Raw genomic sequence first — 16,677 nt, 5'->3', positions numbered from 1 at the left:
TACAGTAGTACCAATCGAATCTCCTTCTCCTTTTCTAAGTTTTCTTATAATCCTAATATTTTATACTAACTTCAATTCATCCTCTGAGAATGTTCACTTTACTATGTATGAGGATGATTGTTTCATATGAGAAATCGATGCAGAATCTAGCAACTCAAACAAAATACCAATATAATTAAAATAAACATCCACTTTTTTTGTTAGATCCAGTCTAATCAAATAAACATCTACTTTATCGTAAAAAATAAACATCTGCACACCTAATGAATTGAACATCTGGCGTATTTTAATTGTATTTACTTAAATCTAATCCAATCAAATAACATCCACGTAAGAATAAAAATAACCATCTGCATACCAACTGAATTGAACATCCATAGTATTATAATTGTATTTACTTAAAATTCAATTCAATCAACTAAACATTCACTTAAAAATGAAAATAAGCATTTGTATATCTAATAAAATGAACATCTAGCATATTATGAGTTGACCACAATTTCTAATATGTACATTAAATTTCTTATTCATAGATTTAGAATAATTATGGTATATGTTTTCTCTAAATAGAAGCATTCCCATTTTAAGAACATTCATGAATATAAGAGACACTGCAATAAGTAACAAATGTGTAGTTAATTCGTCATTAACCAAAATCATTCACTAGTTTCATTTTTAATAGTCTTTTGAATTAAATTATGTTGCAGTGTCAATAGATGTTGCTGCTTCATCTAGAACCAAAATCCTTTTATTCTTCAATAGCAACCTAGCAAGACAAACAAGTTGCATTTGTCCAACGCTCTAGTTTTCTCTTTTCTCTATTCTCAACCATTGTAACATTGCACAAATTTAACCAAATGTCAAATAGATAGAATTAAATATAATAAGCACAAAGATACTTTTAAGGCTTGTCACAGTTATACTCCTAAATGGTGTAATGTATTCCTTTTATTTTATTTAAAAAAATGTCTAACCTAGTGCATCAAAAAGTCTTGGATCCTGCCTTACAATTTCTGCAATATGGCACTTCTTGAGAACCTGAAGAGAAAATTTGAGAACCATATAAAAATAGCCTGATTTAAGCGAAACTTTAAAAGGTTTTGATGACCGATCTAAGGAATTTAAAAACAAAAAAACAGCACCATGTTGCTCGAGTAAATATGTGCTGAAGTGTTCAACATACACAAAATCCATACAGTACCTGATTCAAACATACTAACAAGATAACAAAGACAAATAGCATTCACTATAATGAAAATCAATCATTCGGATAAGTAGTAAAATAACCATCTATTTTATGTCAAATACAGATCGACTATGATCAACTAATTTAAGTGACGCATTCAAAAGACCAAATGGTGAGCCAAAACTGCTGTACTAATTAAATAGAAGTTCTACAAAATTTTGCACATTAGAATAAAAGCCAATGCAACCATAAACAGCAACAATTTGTACAATTCATTTCAACATATTATACACGTCCCGGTATAAAGAAGTTACAACAATTAATTTTTTCACTTCGAAAAATCAAACCACTCAACAAGATTCATTGCATATAAAACTAGTAGCAATAGAAACAGTTATAATCACATAAAAAAATCAACCCACTAACCTCCAGTTGTTTATGGACGACGTTTGGCGTTTTGGGACCGTAACAGTGACACCCGCAATGGGAATTAGGGGGCGACCACACTGAGTTCTGCTGGTGACGGAAGAGGAGCACTCTGGAGGGTGAAACATGTGGTCTGGTTGCCACTGAAAAAGGGTGCGCCGAGGTGGTCTAGTGCGGCGCTGCTAGGGGTGACCCATGGTGTTCCTGTTCAACGCTGATGGAGGGTGAGCCGCGGGGGTCCTGTACAGTGTTGATGGACGGTGAGCCTCGTGGGTCTAGTTGGCGCTATTGGAGGATGAGTCGCGTGGAACAGGTCTGGACCGATGGAGATGCGGCAGCGGAATGGTTAGGGGCGGTAAGGGTTTGGTAAAAAGGGTTGCTGTTGGGGAAGAACAATAGGATTGGGGGTAAATTTGATTAGGATTTGGATGGTTATGGTTAAAATAAAACTTAATGGGTTGTTTGAAATTAGGTTAAAATGTGGGTTGATTGTCATTTTTAATTCATATTGGACTAAATAAACAGCCCATTGTAGACATTGTAGAGATATCCTATTGTCTCCCTAACGGGATTCTTAATATTATTGTTGGTAATCAAATTATCTTAATAATTTAAAATTACAGTAGTATTAACAATTAAAAAAAACAAGAGTAAAATAAATACATCAATATAAATAATTTAATAAGATAATAACTTACATCTTGAGAATTGTATAGATGCACAAGCAAAACAATGTGATTTTTTTAGTAGAGTTAAATCTTGTACTATTTTTTTAAAATCACACCTCAAATACTAATAACTTCAAACACTTTGAATATTATTAAAAAAATATATTAAAATTTTTACTTTACCACTCTTTTCTTCAGAAACAAAAAAAAGCACTACCATCACTACTACTCCACCTCTCACTACTACTCTTCATTGTCAAAAAAAAAAAAAACTCACCGAGACTCTTTCATCTATTTGGCTACAACGAGAAAGAAGAAACTGATTTTATAGAAGTTTTGATAGTAAGAGACAGTCACCCAACATGCATGAAGGACGTGTATCACTTCCCCCTTTCTCGCACTTCACGGGATACAAGTTGCAGGTGTCGCAGGTGTGCATTAGCTTTTCAGTTTCTCACTGTGTGCGAGAAGGCCATGGCAGGATGACACTGAACGCGTGGCACTTTTTTAGTTTCTCGCTTCTAATGGTAAGGCAGTGTCAGTATCTCGTTCATCACGAGAAAGCTGCATCACCATACTAACATCCAACTCTCCTCTCCCCCACTCACCTGCATGCACATTACCATAAACGACGCAATATAAAAAATAATTTGTGATAGTTATTTGATATAACAATATAGGTTTTAAGGGAGATTGATACTGGGAGATATAGATTGATAGACAGAGATTGAAAAAGTGAAATTAAATTAAATTTTTATATTGTGTTTGGTATAAAATATATAAGACTGAGTTATATCTCAATATTTTGTTTGGTTCATAAAAAATATGGAGATTAAAATAAATATAATTACTAAAATACCTTTATTTATTATAAAAGGTAAAAACAAAATAAAAAGAAAATAAAACTCATTTCTCTTTTACCGTTTTTCCTTCCTCCCTTCCCTTATCTCCCTTCATTGGCAGATTGAATGGTGAAGAAAATAAAATAAAATAGTTTCAACTAAACTTTATAATATTAAATTCCCAAGCAAGAGACACAAATTATCAAGAAAAAAGATTGAATGACAAAGAACCAAGTGTTGTAAAAAAAATACTTTTTTAACAAGTAAGAGATTTCAACTTTAAAGTAATTGGAACAAACTGAAAACATAAGTTTCATCAATGAAAAACCACCATTTATAACAGCACACAAGAATTAATTGGATATACACATAGAAGATAAATTAACACAAGTCAATTCTTCAAACTCAACAATACATCCATGAGTTCGAAGCTCATAAAGACTTGTGATTGAGAGTGCAACCATGTGAAAACAATTCAAATACTTCAAAGTTAAATTTTTTTTAGAAAAATAAATTAATCCAAATTTGAAAAAAGTAGGTTGTAAGAGAGATCGAAAAAATGGAGAAAGAAAATCTGGAGAAGGTGAATTGGTGGAAAAGGGTGTTGCGGTCCCCGCAAAAGGAATGGGAGATTTTGATGGAGGTGAGGTTGGGAAAAGATTAGAGGAGGTTGGAGGGGAGTAGGTAGGTTTGGTCGAAGATGATAAAAGAGGTATGAAGGGTATTAGTGATGAAGAGAAAGTGACGCAAAAGGGTAGATTGGAAATTATCAAAGTTGAATAAGGGTACTTTTGGAAAGACTCCGTCCCCATAAATTTTAGTACCCTGTGTTTCTACTTTTTAGAAATACTAAAAGGACTGAAATTTTGTATCCTAGGACTGAAATTTTTATTCCAGTCTCTAACCACCAAACACAATACTGAGTTACAATCCTCTAGTCTCAATCTCAATACATCAAAACAAACGCTACCTAATAAAATTAGGAGTAAAAATCTCACCTTAGCCCCTAACAATTTTCATAAATGACAATCCGTACCCTAATAAAATCAAAATACCATCCCAACGCCCATCTACTTATTCTGTTAGATATTCTAGTCCTTCTGTAAATTTTTCATCAAATGGTAACAGCAAATTCTAAGTATCCTGATAGCTACATACGTGTCACTATATAATTTCATTATGACACAGTCCTCTACTAAGTCATCAAAATGGTTATGTTTTGCCCACTCCTAAATCAATACCAGTTTTGCCTACTCCAATGGCTATTTCAATAATAATCATCTTTCACTTTTTCTTTCATTCAAAACCTCTACTTTCAATCTATATAGGCTTTCTTTTTCTTCAAAGTCTCCATCTTTATCATTTTCATTTACCCCAATTTGAACACCACTCATTATAGGATTTCTTCTTGATCCAAACACAAGAATAACGTAATTTTGTAGAACTCCAAAATTCTATAATAATCAAAACTTCTACTATCATTTTAGATGTATCTGTCCCTCCTCCACCTTTATCGCCGCCAATCCTATCTAACCACTGCCAACCTAGGGTCTGGGAGGTGAGCTCTAGGTTCATGTCTTCAGCAGTTTCATCAATGGCGTCAAGGCGGCAACACCACCAGCAACCGAAGTTGATTTTTCAAATTCCTCTTATGAGAATCATAAGCTTGTTGAAAATTCAGAAGCAAAAATTCTTCTGTAATGGAGATATACCAATGCCAAACCAGAATGCAATTTCTTAATTGATAAAAATATGTATTGGAAAAGTTTTTCATGGGACCACAACAGAAGATCACACCACTAGTTTGAATGATTTCAATATTAGAGCAAAGAGATGGTTTACTTCAGTCAAAATAATGTCACCTCACCATTAGTTGTTTGATCATTGCACCATCAAGTCGTTATTGGTCCTCCATCAACTGCTCCTCCATGGTGACTCTCATTGGCGCCAAGTGTGTCCTTATAGTTTTGTGTAATTGTTGGTGTGAACGAAAGAGATGGTTGGGAATCCTCTTCATATGAGAGTGGAGGGTGGAGAAGTGAAACGCACCACTTTGGAAGTGGACAAAACATAATTGTCTTGATTACTCAACAAAGGACTATGTGTCCTAACAAAATTGTACAGTGACACGTATACAGGTAAGTAGATAACAGTATAGCTAAGATTTTACCGTTGCCATTTTGATAAAAAAAATTTAACAAAGAGGCTAGAATGTCTAACAAAATGAGTGGACAGAAATTGAGATGGTATTTTAATTTTGTTACGGTGGGAGTCATCAATTATGAAAATTATTAGGATCAGGGGTGAGGTTTTACTCTAAAATTAGAATTAGTCAACTTATCTATTTTTACAAAGACTGCAAAGGAAAAGAAAGTGACAAATAATATGTTGCGAACTTATGGTACAAGATTGATCATTAGATTGACTGAATATATATTCAATGGCTTATATTTAAAGAGTGCACTAGTGGTGTACATGGCCCGGTGCGGTCCGAAGATCCGGCCCAGTCCTGAACACTTTAGGGGCTAATTTGATGTGATTTCATCGGGTTTAGGGCCGGGTAAGGGTCTCAAAAATAGACCCGGTCATTATTTTGGGTCAGGTTTGGGTCATAGCTCGGGTCACCCGAACTCAGTCCGGTGGCCCGGTCATCATACACAATTAATATTTTGTGTTATTAGTGATGGATGATGACTATTCTTATGTGGAATTTAAATATTGTAAACCTTAATATTTTATGTTATTAGTCATTATAAGATTATAAGTTAATGTTTTATATTTAAAATGCATAAGACTTTAAACTAATGCATAATATTGTGTTATTTGTATTGATTTAAATAATTGGTGTTAATTAGACAATATTAGTATTGATTATGGTTATGTTTTAATTTTAGAGAATGGTTGGTTCTTGTTATATTTTTTTAAGTGAATTTTACTATGTGAATTGTTAAATAATAGTTGGAGATTAGGTAATTTTTATATGGTAAAGATCCGCTTTTCACCCGGTTTTCACCCGGCCCGAAGATGCGTAGGTTTTATCGAGTTTAAGATCGGGTTAGGGTCTAGGTTAAGTCAAACCCGGTGTGACCCGACCTATGTACACCCCTAGAGTGCACTTGTGAAGTAAATAACTTTTTATATTTACCGGTCAGACAAAATTGACGTATACCGAATTTATGTATTTATTATCTTTCTTGTAGAGTTTTTTACTCTCTTTTATTTCTTTATCTTTCACTATATATATTTTTGACCCATTCGTATTTTTAAACTCTTCTTTCTTTTCTTTTACATTACCTCTAGTTTGTTCATGGGATTGATTTAACAATAAAAAAAAATTTGAGTAATAGTTCTTTCAAACGAAATAATAAAAAAATTATCTTTTTTTATATACTTTTTTCAATTACAAGATTTGAGAATGAATCTTTTTTAAAGAGAAAAAAAATGATATATGCTTCAAATATTTGTGCGTTAAAGAATTTAAATATTAGTTAATAGTTATTAATTTATATTTTTAAGTATTAAAATGTTTAAATTAATTTTATAAATTTTAATTTTATTTATATAGTTATTAGATTAGACTTTCGGTCAATGAGCTTTAATTTTTTTTTTATTTTAATCTGATAAGAAGTTATAAATACTTTATAAACTATTGTAGCCGTTATAAAATGATTAGTCATGTGGAAGTCCCTTTTTGATTTTATAAAAAAACTATGGTATGGACAAGTTAAGTTGAGTGAATCTTTTTTTATTACATCAAAAAATTTAATAAAAAATTGAGTGATTCTATTCAACTCAATTTTTAAATTATGATATGAACAAATTAAAGAATATCTTATGATTTTATACTAAATGTAAAATAATTTTATAAATATCTTATCACGTGAATAAAACAAATCTATTAGATCACAAATCTAATAACGGACAAAAGATTATCCAACTTCAACCAATAACTAATGATTGAATATTTGAATCATTGCCAACTAAATATACTCACTCGCCCTTTTTTTTAACTTTTTTTTTTATTTCTTCCTAGTATTTAGTGGCAGAATTTGAAAAAAAAAATTTGAGAGACCAAAATTTAACAAAAAAAAATTACATAATAATATTTATATTAAAATAAAATTTATAAATATAATTATTATTTAACATTTTTTAATATGATAATAAATAAATAATTTTACAAATAAAAATATAAAATAGTTTATAATTATATTTTTTGAGTCTTGAGTGACTTAAAATCTTCAATAATTAAATTAGATCTAAATTTTTTAGTCATTTCTTTTTTATTGTAAATAATCAAATTTAAAACCATTTTTTAGAGTCTCATTTTAAAGAATTAAGATAAAATTCATTAAATACAACTCTTTAAACTTTTAAAGGTTGTATATATTTCATTTTTTTCATAATTCATTGGAGTAAAAAAGCTATTTATATACATATGTTGATATTGTAGAAATTATATTTTCTTTTTCTTAAATGTTAACTTTTCTTTTAAAAATTTTATTGATTCTTTGACTTTTTATCATTATGATTTTACAAATTCAAATATATAACCTGTGAATTATATAAAAAATAGTTAAAATGATAAATATTAAAATTTATACTTATTGAATAATGTCTTTTTTCTGACAAAAAAATTAATTAAGGAACCAACAAACATAAAATAGCACTAAATTAAATGAAGAAAAAAGTTACCTAATTTTATAAAGACGATGCGAAAAAATATACTTATTTGAATTTAAAACTTAACTTAAAAGATTTAAATTACTTACGCTACAACTTTTAAATTTTTCTATTAATTTATAAAAACACAATACTATCAATATTTATTAAATATTTTAATATTTTACATAACATAAAAAATTAAATTAAATTAACAATAAAACATAAAATAATATTAAATTGAATAAATAAAAATACCTAATTTTACCGTAGATAATTCTACCATTACAAAATTGAAAATTTCTTATACATAAATATTACTAATTTTTCTATAAAAAGTTTGGGATCCCTAGCCCATTGTTAAGCTAAAATGTTTGTTTGGACGTCATTAAATCAATAAAAAAAAAATTTTTAATAAAAAAGATCTTTTTCTATTTTTTAGTGTATTTGAAAAATTTCTAATAGAAAAAATAAAAACACTAGAAAAAAAATATATTTTTTGAGAAGTTACAATTTACATCTATTTTTAAAAGATATTTTTCACATAATAAATAAATAAATAAGTATTTTTATCTTATTTTACCTAAATATAATTAATAAATAAAAAAATTTTACATAAGATATTCAAATATAAAATCACATTTATTTCTGTAAAAATCTTTTAAAAAAATATCATTACAATTTTTTTTTAAAATGGCGCCAAACAAATCCAACATTCTGTCACCGTTAGTACTACAATTTCATCCCTCATTACTAGCCACCTACTACTGCGGCTGGTTGTGTGAAAGGTGGTTGAGCTGGTTGTAGAATAAGGGAGTGACTCAAGAGTGAACATTAAAAGAGATGAATTTTCTACAGTCTTTTCTCGCTTTGGCAGAGAAGACATAGAGCAAAATGAAATTGGTTGATCAATCATCCTTTTGATCTTACACTGCAGGTATATATACATTGGATAGAGCCACCACTTAGAGGGTTAGGTTATAGTCTAAACTAATTCAGTTAGGGAAACCAGCAATCAGTTCTCACGTGTTGGGTTCGTTACAAGTCATACCATAAGAGAGAAAAAAAGGAAACAGTTAGCTAGCTAATTAAGCTTTGATCATGTGGGTTAAGTCACACCCTCCCTCAAGCTAGGCGTGTGAATGTCCAAGAGCCGAAGCTTGCTATGACATGCCGAGAATAGCTTTGGACTCAAAGCTTTTGTAAGAATATCCGTTGTTTGCTCTGTAGTTCTGATGGGCATCAATTTTGTTACATTCTCCTTTGATTTATCGCGCACAATGTGGCAATCTGCCTCTATGTGCTTCGTTCTTTCGTGGAAGACAGAGTTGGCTGCGATATGCAGAGCTGCTTGGCTATCACAGTATATGGCTATTGGTTTTGCCAAGTTTAGTTTCAGTTCCTTTGTTATGAAGGTTATCCACTGAGTTTCACAAGTAGCTGCTACCAGGGCTCTATACTCTGCTTCTGCTGAAGAGCGTGCTACCACGTTTTGTTTCTTACTTTTCCATGTGATAAAGCTTGTTCCTAAATAGAAACAATAGCCAGATACTAATCTTCGAGAATCTGGACATGCTACCCAGTCACTATCTGAGTATCCTGTGACTTCAAGGTCTGACTTTATAGAGAAAAATCGTCCTTGAGCTGGTGCAGACTTCAGGTAACGCAGCACTTTCAATCATGCATCAAAATGATTGTCTGTGGGGCATTCGAGGAATTGGCTTAGCTTTTCTACTGCATAGCTTATTTCTGGTCTTGTATTTGTTAAGTAGAGTAGTCTCCCTATCAGCCTTCTATACTCAGTGTTGTTGGCAAGTGGTGTTCCCGTTGATTTAGAGAGTTGTGTTGAGTAATCCATTGGTGTTGTGGCCCCCTTTGCTGCTAGCATTCTATAGTCCTCTAAAAGTTCCAAACAATACTTTCGTTGATACATGGTAATTCCCTCCCTGCTTCTTGCAAATTCGATGCCAAGGAAATATTTTAATTCACCAATGTCTTTAATCTGAAATAGTTGATGAAGATGCTTCTTTACAGACTTTATCTCATTCATGTTGTTTCCTGCTAGCACAAGATCGTCGACGTAAACTAATATGGCAGTGAATGAATCAGTTGTACCTTTAGTGAAAAGACAATCATCATGTCTAGATTGTGAGTATCCATAGGCTGTGAGAGTAGATGCCAATTTTGTGTGCCATTGGCGACTGGCTTGCTTGAGACTGTAAAGAGAACGAGTAAGTTTGCAAACTAAGGAAGGATCCGAGACATGAAAGCCAGGTGGAACGCACATGTATACATCTTCAGGGAGGTCGCCATGGAGAAACGCCGTATTTACATCAAGCTGGTGTACAATCCAGCATTTTGCAGCAGCAATCGCCAAGAGAATTTTCAGGGTGTTCATTTTGACCACAGGACTGAATGTGTCAAAGTAATCTTCGCCGGGTACTTGTGTAAAGCCCTTAGCAACCAATCTCGCCTTATACCTTTCTATCGTGCCATCAGCCTTTAATTTTGTTTTGAATACCCATTTACACCCTATAGCTTGCCCTTTGGTAGAGTAGTAAGAAACCAAGTGTTGTTCTGCTTTAGAGCCTCTAATTCTGCATTGATAACTTGCTACCAGCAGGGATATGCAACAGCCTATTCATATGTATTTGGTTCAACTATGGCTGACAAGGCTAGTGATAGGTTCCTTTGTGGACATGACAGAGAATTATAGCTAATGACACTGGACAATGGATACTTACAATGAATTTCAGGATTTGAAGAAAATTGGGGAGTTAAGGTCTTATTCATCAGTGAGCAGTGAAAATCCTTAAGATAAGAGGGAGGTCTCCTCTCCCGAGTTGACCTTCTAGTAAGAGCATTAGCATTGTGTCTAGTTTGTGTTTGTGATGCATGCTGTGTTGTAATGTCAGTTTCAGTGTCTTGTGTGTGAGGAGCAGGAATGCCTATGAGTGATATTGTTGTGCAGTCTGCTCATTTTCAAAGGGATCTAGAAATACGTGATGCGAATTTTCAAAAACTGGTGCATGATTGGTATGATGTGAATGTTGAATATCAGATGTATGGTGAGTATGTTGATTGTTATTTTGTATTTTGAAAGGAAAAACTGATTCATAGAAGTGTACATCTCTAGAGATGAAGAATTCTCTAGTATTGATATCGTACATGATGTAACCCTTCACTCTATCCTTGTGACCCAAGAAAACATATTTTCTTGCTCTATGATCTAACTTCTTTCTATTTGCAGAAAGTGTAGCAGCATAGACAATACATCTGAACACTCTAAAGTAGTCAATACAGGGCAATTTGTCAAATAGGATTTGATATATGAATTTTTCTTTCAAAATTGGGCTTGGAATCCTATTTATGATGTGAATGGAATGTGCAGCAGCATAATTCCAATAGCACCATGGTACATTTGCTTGGAACATAAGTGCTCTAGTGACACCAAGGATGTGTTGATGCTTTCGCTCAACAATGCCATTTTATTGAGGGGAAGCAACACAACTTGTTTGATGTATGATACCCACGGCTGCATAAAATTGTGGCATTTTGAATTCTAGTTCATTATCAGATCTAATTTTTTTTACAGTTTTATAAAATTGTGTTTGAACTAGTTTTACAAATTTCTTGATCAATTCTGCCACTTCAAATTTTGCTTTCATAAAAAATAGCCATGCGTATCTACTCTTGTCATCAACAATTGTGAGAAAGTACTTGTGTCCAGCAGTTGATACATGGTTGATTGGTCCTCATATGTCTAAATGAATTAGATCGAATATATCATTTGTCTTTGACAAACTGTAACCAAATGCTAATCTTTTTTGTTTTGAAAAATGACATGAGTCACATGGATTATTACACCAGACTTATCTATGAATGAGTATGATTTTTTTATTACATCAATTCTACTCTTAGGTAGATGTCCTAGCCTATTGTGCTATAATGTGCCTAATTCATGTATTTTGTGTGAATTTGTGTTGTGCATGCATAAAACCTTTGCTGGTGCTATACTCGATGTGCCAACTGGGTTTAGATCCTCAAATACATAAAGCCCCTTTCTTTGCTCAGCTTGACCAATTATCTTTTGAGAAAGGCAATCCTAAATCTTGCAAGTCATATCATCAAATACTAATTCACATTGAAGAGATTTGGTTAGTTTTGAAACAGATATTAAATTGAATTTAAATTGTGGTATGAACAAGACATCAAAGAGAAGAAATTATTTTTAGAAAATTACAGTTCCTGCAATGGAGGTAGAAGTGTAAGTACCATCAGGCAATTTTACAATTATAGGTTTGATTTGATGATATGATTGATATGACTCTAGAGAAAAAGAAACATGATCTATTACTCCTGAATCGATGACCCAGGAGTTAGATTTGAAAACATTTAGAGACATCACATAAGCTATACCTTGATTAGATGGAAGTGCAACTATTTGGTTTGTTTGATTCTACTGCATATCTGGCTACTGCAGTAATGATATCAATGCGCATTTTTGCTCTATAGTGAATTCTAACTCACCCTTACTAGCGTCTCCTTGGGTGTTGCTGAATTTTTCATCATTCTCTTCAGCAACCATATTGTTAATCAGGCTCTGGCTGCCTTGCTTGAGATGAGGAGGCATCCCATGCTTTTTGTAGCACACATCCACTAAATGACCTAGTTTGCCACAAAATAAACACTGCTTTGTAGCTCCTCTGCCCCTTTCATGGCTTTTTCCTGGTGCTCTACCTCTTCCCCTTCTTCTATTTAGGTAGCTGAAATTGTTTGAGGCACTGATCAGTGCTTTGCAATCATTTATTGGTTCAAGTGTATGCAGTTGTCTCTCTTGTTAAAGTATCATTGAGAAGACTTGATCAATCTTCGGAACTGGCTCCATCATCATGACTTGTAATCACACGTTTGAGTATGTATCATTCAATCCCTTCAAGAACCTTACTACATATGCATCATCTTGATATTTTCTGACCTTCATCAGTCCACATAAGCAATTGTTTGAGTCACAGGCTACGCATTGAGGAATTGGCCTTAGGTTTTCAAGCTCCTCCCAAATCACATTTAATCTTGTGAAGTATGCAGTTATTGTGAGGTCTCCTTGCTTGATTGATGAGAGTTCATCATCAAGCTCAGCAATCTTAAAAATATCTCCCTGACAGTACCGGTGCTTGAGATCTTGCCATAAATCGAAAGCTACATTATGCCACATTACACTCTGTGCAATTTCTGGACTCAATGCCAAATTGATCCAAGAAACTACATAATTGTTGCAACGATTCCATGCTTTTCTTAGAGGATCATCAGGAGCTGGTTTTATAATTGTTTCATCCACAAATTTTTCTTTATTCTTGGATGTCAATGCTCTCCACATTGCTCTTTTCCAGCTGTGATAGTTGTTAAAACTCAGCATGATGGAGATTAACGGTGTTCCTGGACTTTCACCAGGATGCAAATAATACGGATCATTCGGATCGCTGGGGAGATTGACATTGTTTCTTGCCGCCTGTGCTTGCATAGTATTGATTTGATTCATCAGATTTGCGATAGTTCGCAAGTCAATGTTTGTGAATGTTTGATTTTGTTCTGCCTCCATGACTGGACTTGAATCCCACAAACTTTTCTTGAGTTTAGTGAGTTATCAATGGATCTTAGTGTCGAAGATCCAGATCTTCTTCTCCACGATCTCGTTTGATCGGAACTTTCACTTTGACCTTGATGCGAAATCGGCGAAGCGATCAAGTTCTCATCAAAACTCTACCGCGTGAGTTCGGGAGAAGAGGAAAGAAAGAGAGAAGAAGAAGAACGATTGAGTGACTAATGAAGAATTTGTGAAAGGGAAGAAAAATTCAGAACCTTGAGAATTTTCAGATCAACCTGCTCTCTTGATTGCATGAATCTATTGACCTTGATTCCCAGCTCCGCGCTCACCGCACCATGTGAAAGGTGGTCGAGCTGTTTGTAGAACATGGGAGTGACTCAAGAGTGAACATTCAAAGAGAGGAATTTTCTACAGTCTTTTCTCACTTTGGCAGAGAAGACACAGAGAAAATGAAATTGGTTGATCAATCATCTTTTTGATCTTACATTGCAAGTATATATACATTGAATAGAGCTATCACTTAGAGGGTTAGGTTATAGTCTAAACTAATTCAGTTAGGAAAACCAGCAATCAGTTCTCACGTGTTGGGTTAGTTACAAGTCATACCAGAAAAGAAAAAAAAAAGAAACAGGTAGCTAGCTAATTAAGCTTTAATCATATGGGTTAAGTCACAGATTGCTCACTCACTGCCGTATAATAAATCCTAAATTATGAAATTTAAATCTTAAACTCTAAATTGATTTTATTTTATTTTACTTTGGGACATTACCTAACTTATTTCCTTTTATAGTGTCAAAACTCAATAACTACAGGTCATCATTAATTTATGCATGCCATTTTATTTTTAGTCTAGGTACTAATCAAAGGGCATTATATTATTCATCTGTGGAGTTGAGCCGTGTCATTAGACATTAATTGTTACTTGTTAGAGTCTCCTAATTTGTAGGTAGCATCAGCTTCCCGAACCACGGGTTTGTCCAGCTTAGAAAGAAAACAAATTTAATTATCTGAAATAATGCAACCTCAACATTATTATTATTCCATATGGTTCAATTGAGAGTTGAGACAAGCACTCACTAGTATTTACCACAAGATAAATTTTGTATGCCTGCTTTGCTTTGTCCTTTCATTTGTAAGTATTGATTCATAATTAATGTTGTCGCCACCAAAAGTTATAGTCCCCTGCTTCTTTCTTTTATTATTATTATTATTACATGAAGAACATTACATATCACATTAATATTATTATTATTATTATCGATAAACTTGCAGTAATTGCAAGCTGGCTATCTAATTTCATATAAGCTATATATTAATATATATCACATGTTTAGAGAAAATATAGGAAACAACGTTTATATTGAACAATATAAATAACGGAATAAAAAATTAATTTTAAATTAATTTTACAAATTAGATTTTTAAAAGAGAGATTTTATAGTGCTTAGCAAGAAAATTAACATAATATACTATTTTTATGTGTTAATTGTTGAGGATTGGAGGCTATTTTTTTAAATAAAAAAAGAAAAAGAAAGATTAAATTAAAGCAATATGATAAAAAATTTTGAGAAATTTTTTAAATAAATAAATTAAATATTTTATTTATCAAAGTATATTATTATAAGAATATTTATTAATTAATGTAATATTATTTATTCCATTTATATTAAAAGTAAGATGTATATACATATATTTTATTTACACTATAAATAAAATAAATAAAATAATATAAATAAAATATTAAAAAACGTCTATTCATGTCTGAAATAATAATAATAAGTATAAAATTAATTAAAATAATAAATATTTGATATTTTTATTATAAAATTGTTAAAATATAAAATTTAGATGAGTTATATAAATCGATTTTACTTTTTAAAATAATCTAAAATAACCATCTCTTTTTTTTAAAATTTTATTTTATAATTTTTTTAATTAGAGGTAAAATGGTAATAAAAATAAAAAATTTAGTGAAAAGGACAATTTTTAAACAAACTAAAATTTTAGAGACTATTTTGTAGCGAAAGAAAGATTAAAAACGAAATAAATTTTCAGCTTCTATATTAGAGACCAAAATCGTCCTTAATCCTAATTTTTATTTCCTAAAAAATAATCAATTAACTTTACACCAAATTAATGGCACACACAATTTAAATCTTTAAACAATCCAAATTTAGTAATATTTTATTAATATTTTAGAATAAATTATTAATTTCATGAGTATCAATTTATATATATATATAAAATAACTAAAACGTACATCATGAGCACGCAACAATATATATATATATATATATATATATATATATATATATATATATATATACTAGGAAGCATCGATACAACACGCGATACGGATACGACACGACATGGATACGCCGATACGGTTTTTTTTTATAAAAGATTGGATACGATACGTTGTGAATTAAAATTTAAATAATATATTAAATTAATAAAATATTATATTATAAATATAAGAATAAATATAATTGCATAAAAAAATCTTAAAATTATGTAATTATTAAAAAAATAAAATATTTTAATCTACTCTTGTCATCTTCTTAACAGAATATTTTAAAATTAAAAAGAAAAAATTGGTTAATCGGGTCATAAAATCACAAAATCAATTGAAGATTTGTAGTCCAACAGAAAGATTCGTCTCATGAACATCTGAATCGGGCCGGAATTGTTCGGATTTGTGACCGCTCCACCAAAATTCTGTACTGCAAGAAGACACGCCGCCGATACATTCGTTTAAAATATCTTCCACATGTCGGCGTCAAATTCGCATCCGACACGGATACGCCGGCACCACAAAAAGATCCGTGCTTCATATATATATATATATATCGAAAGAATGATAATATATGTGTATAATAAATGGCCAACAGTATACATATATGGGTAACATATATATATATATATATATATATATATATATATATATATATATATATATATATATAAATAAGCAGTCCAAAACGGTATGGAAGGAATACGTTTCATATATAATACATATATATACGTATTGATGCACACACAATCAGGAACAATTTCGTTAAGTGTGCAACAATTTCATATATAATGTAAACAACGTATATGTATATATATTGATCTAACAAAATAAAATCAAATATTTTCGATAATTAAATTATGAATGGCTCTGATATTATTTGTTGGAATAAATAATTTTGTTAATCTAAATATTGAATCACTAAAAATATATTACAATACGAAAGTATACCTTTATTAAGAGAAATCAAAAATTGATAGAAAGATTGTTTCGAT

At 31.5% G+C, this 16,677-nt stretch overlaps 1 protein-coding gene across 1 annotated transcript; it reads right to left on the bottom strand.

Moving 5' to 3' along the window:
• Positions 1–12,687: 12,687 nt before the first annotated feature.
• Positions 12,688–13,383, bottom strand: LOC140184874 (uncharacterized). The gene has a single exon (XM_072238069.1). The coding sequence runs from the start codon at positions 13,381–13,383 to the stop codon at positions 12,688–12,690; it is 696 nt and encodes a 231-aa protein (XP_072094170.1).
• Positions 13,384–16,677: the final 3,294 nt, after the last annotated feature.

This window comes from Arachis hypogaea, chromosome 5 (assembly GCF_003086295.3).
Source record: "Arachis hypogaea cultivar Tifrunner chromosome 5, arahy.Tifrunner.gnm2.J5K5, whole genome shotgun sequence".
NCBI lineage: Eukaryota > Viridiplantae > Streptophyta > Magnoliopsida > Fabales > Fabaceae > Arachis > Arachis hypogaea.
This window is presented reverse-complemented; position numbering and strand designations above follow the sequence as displayed.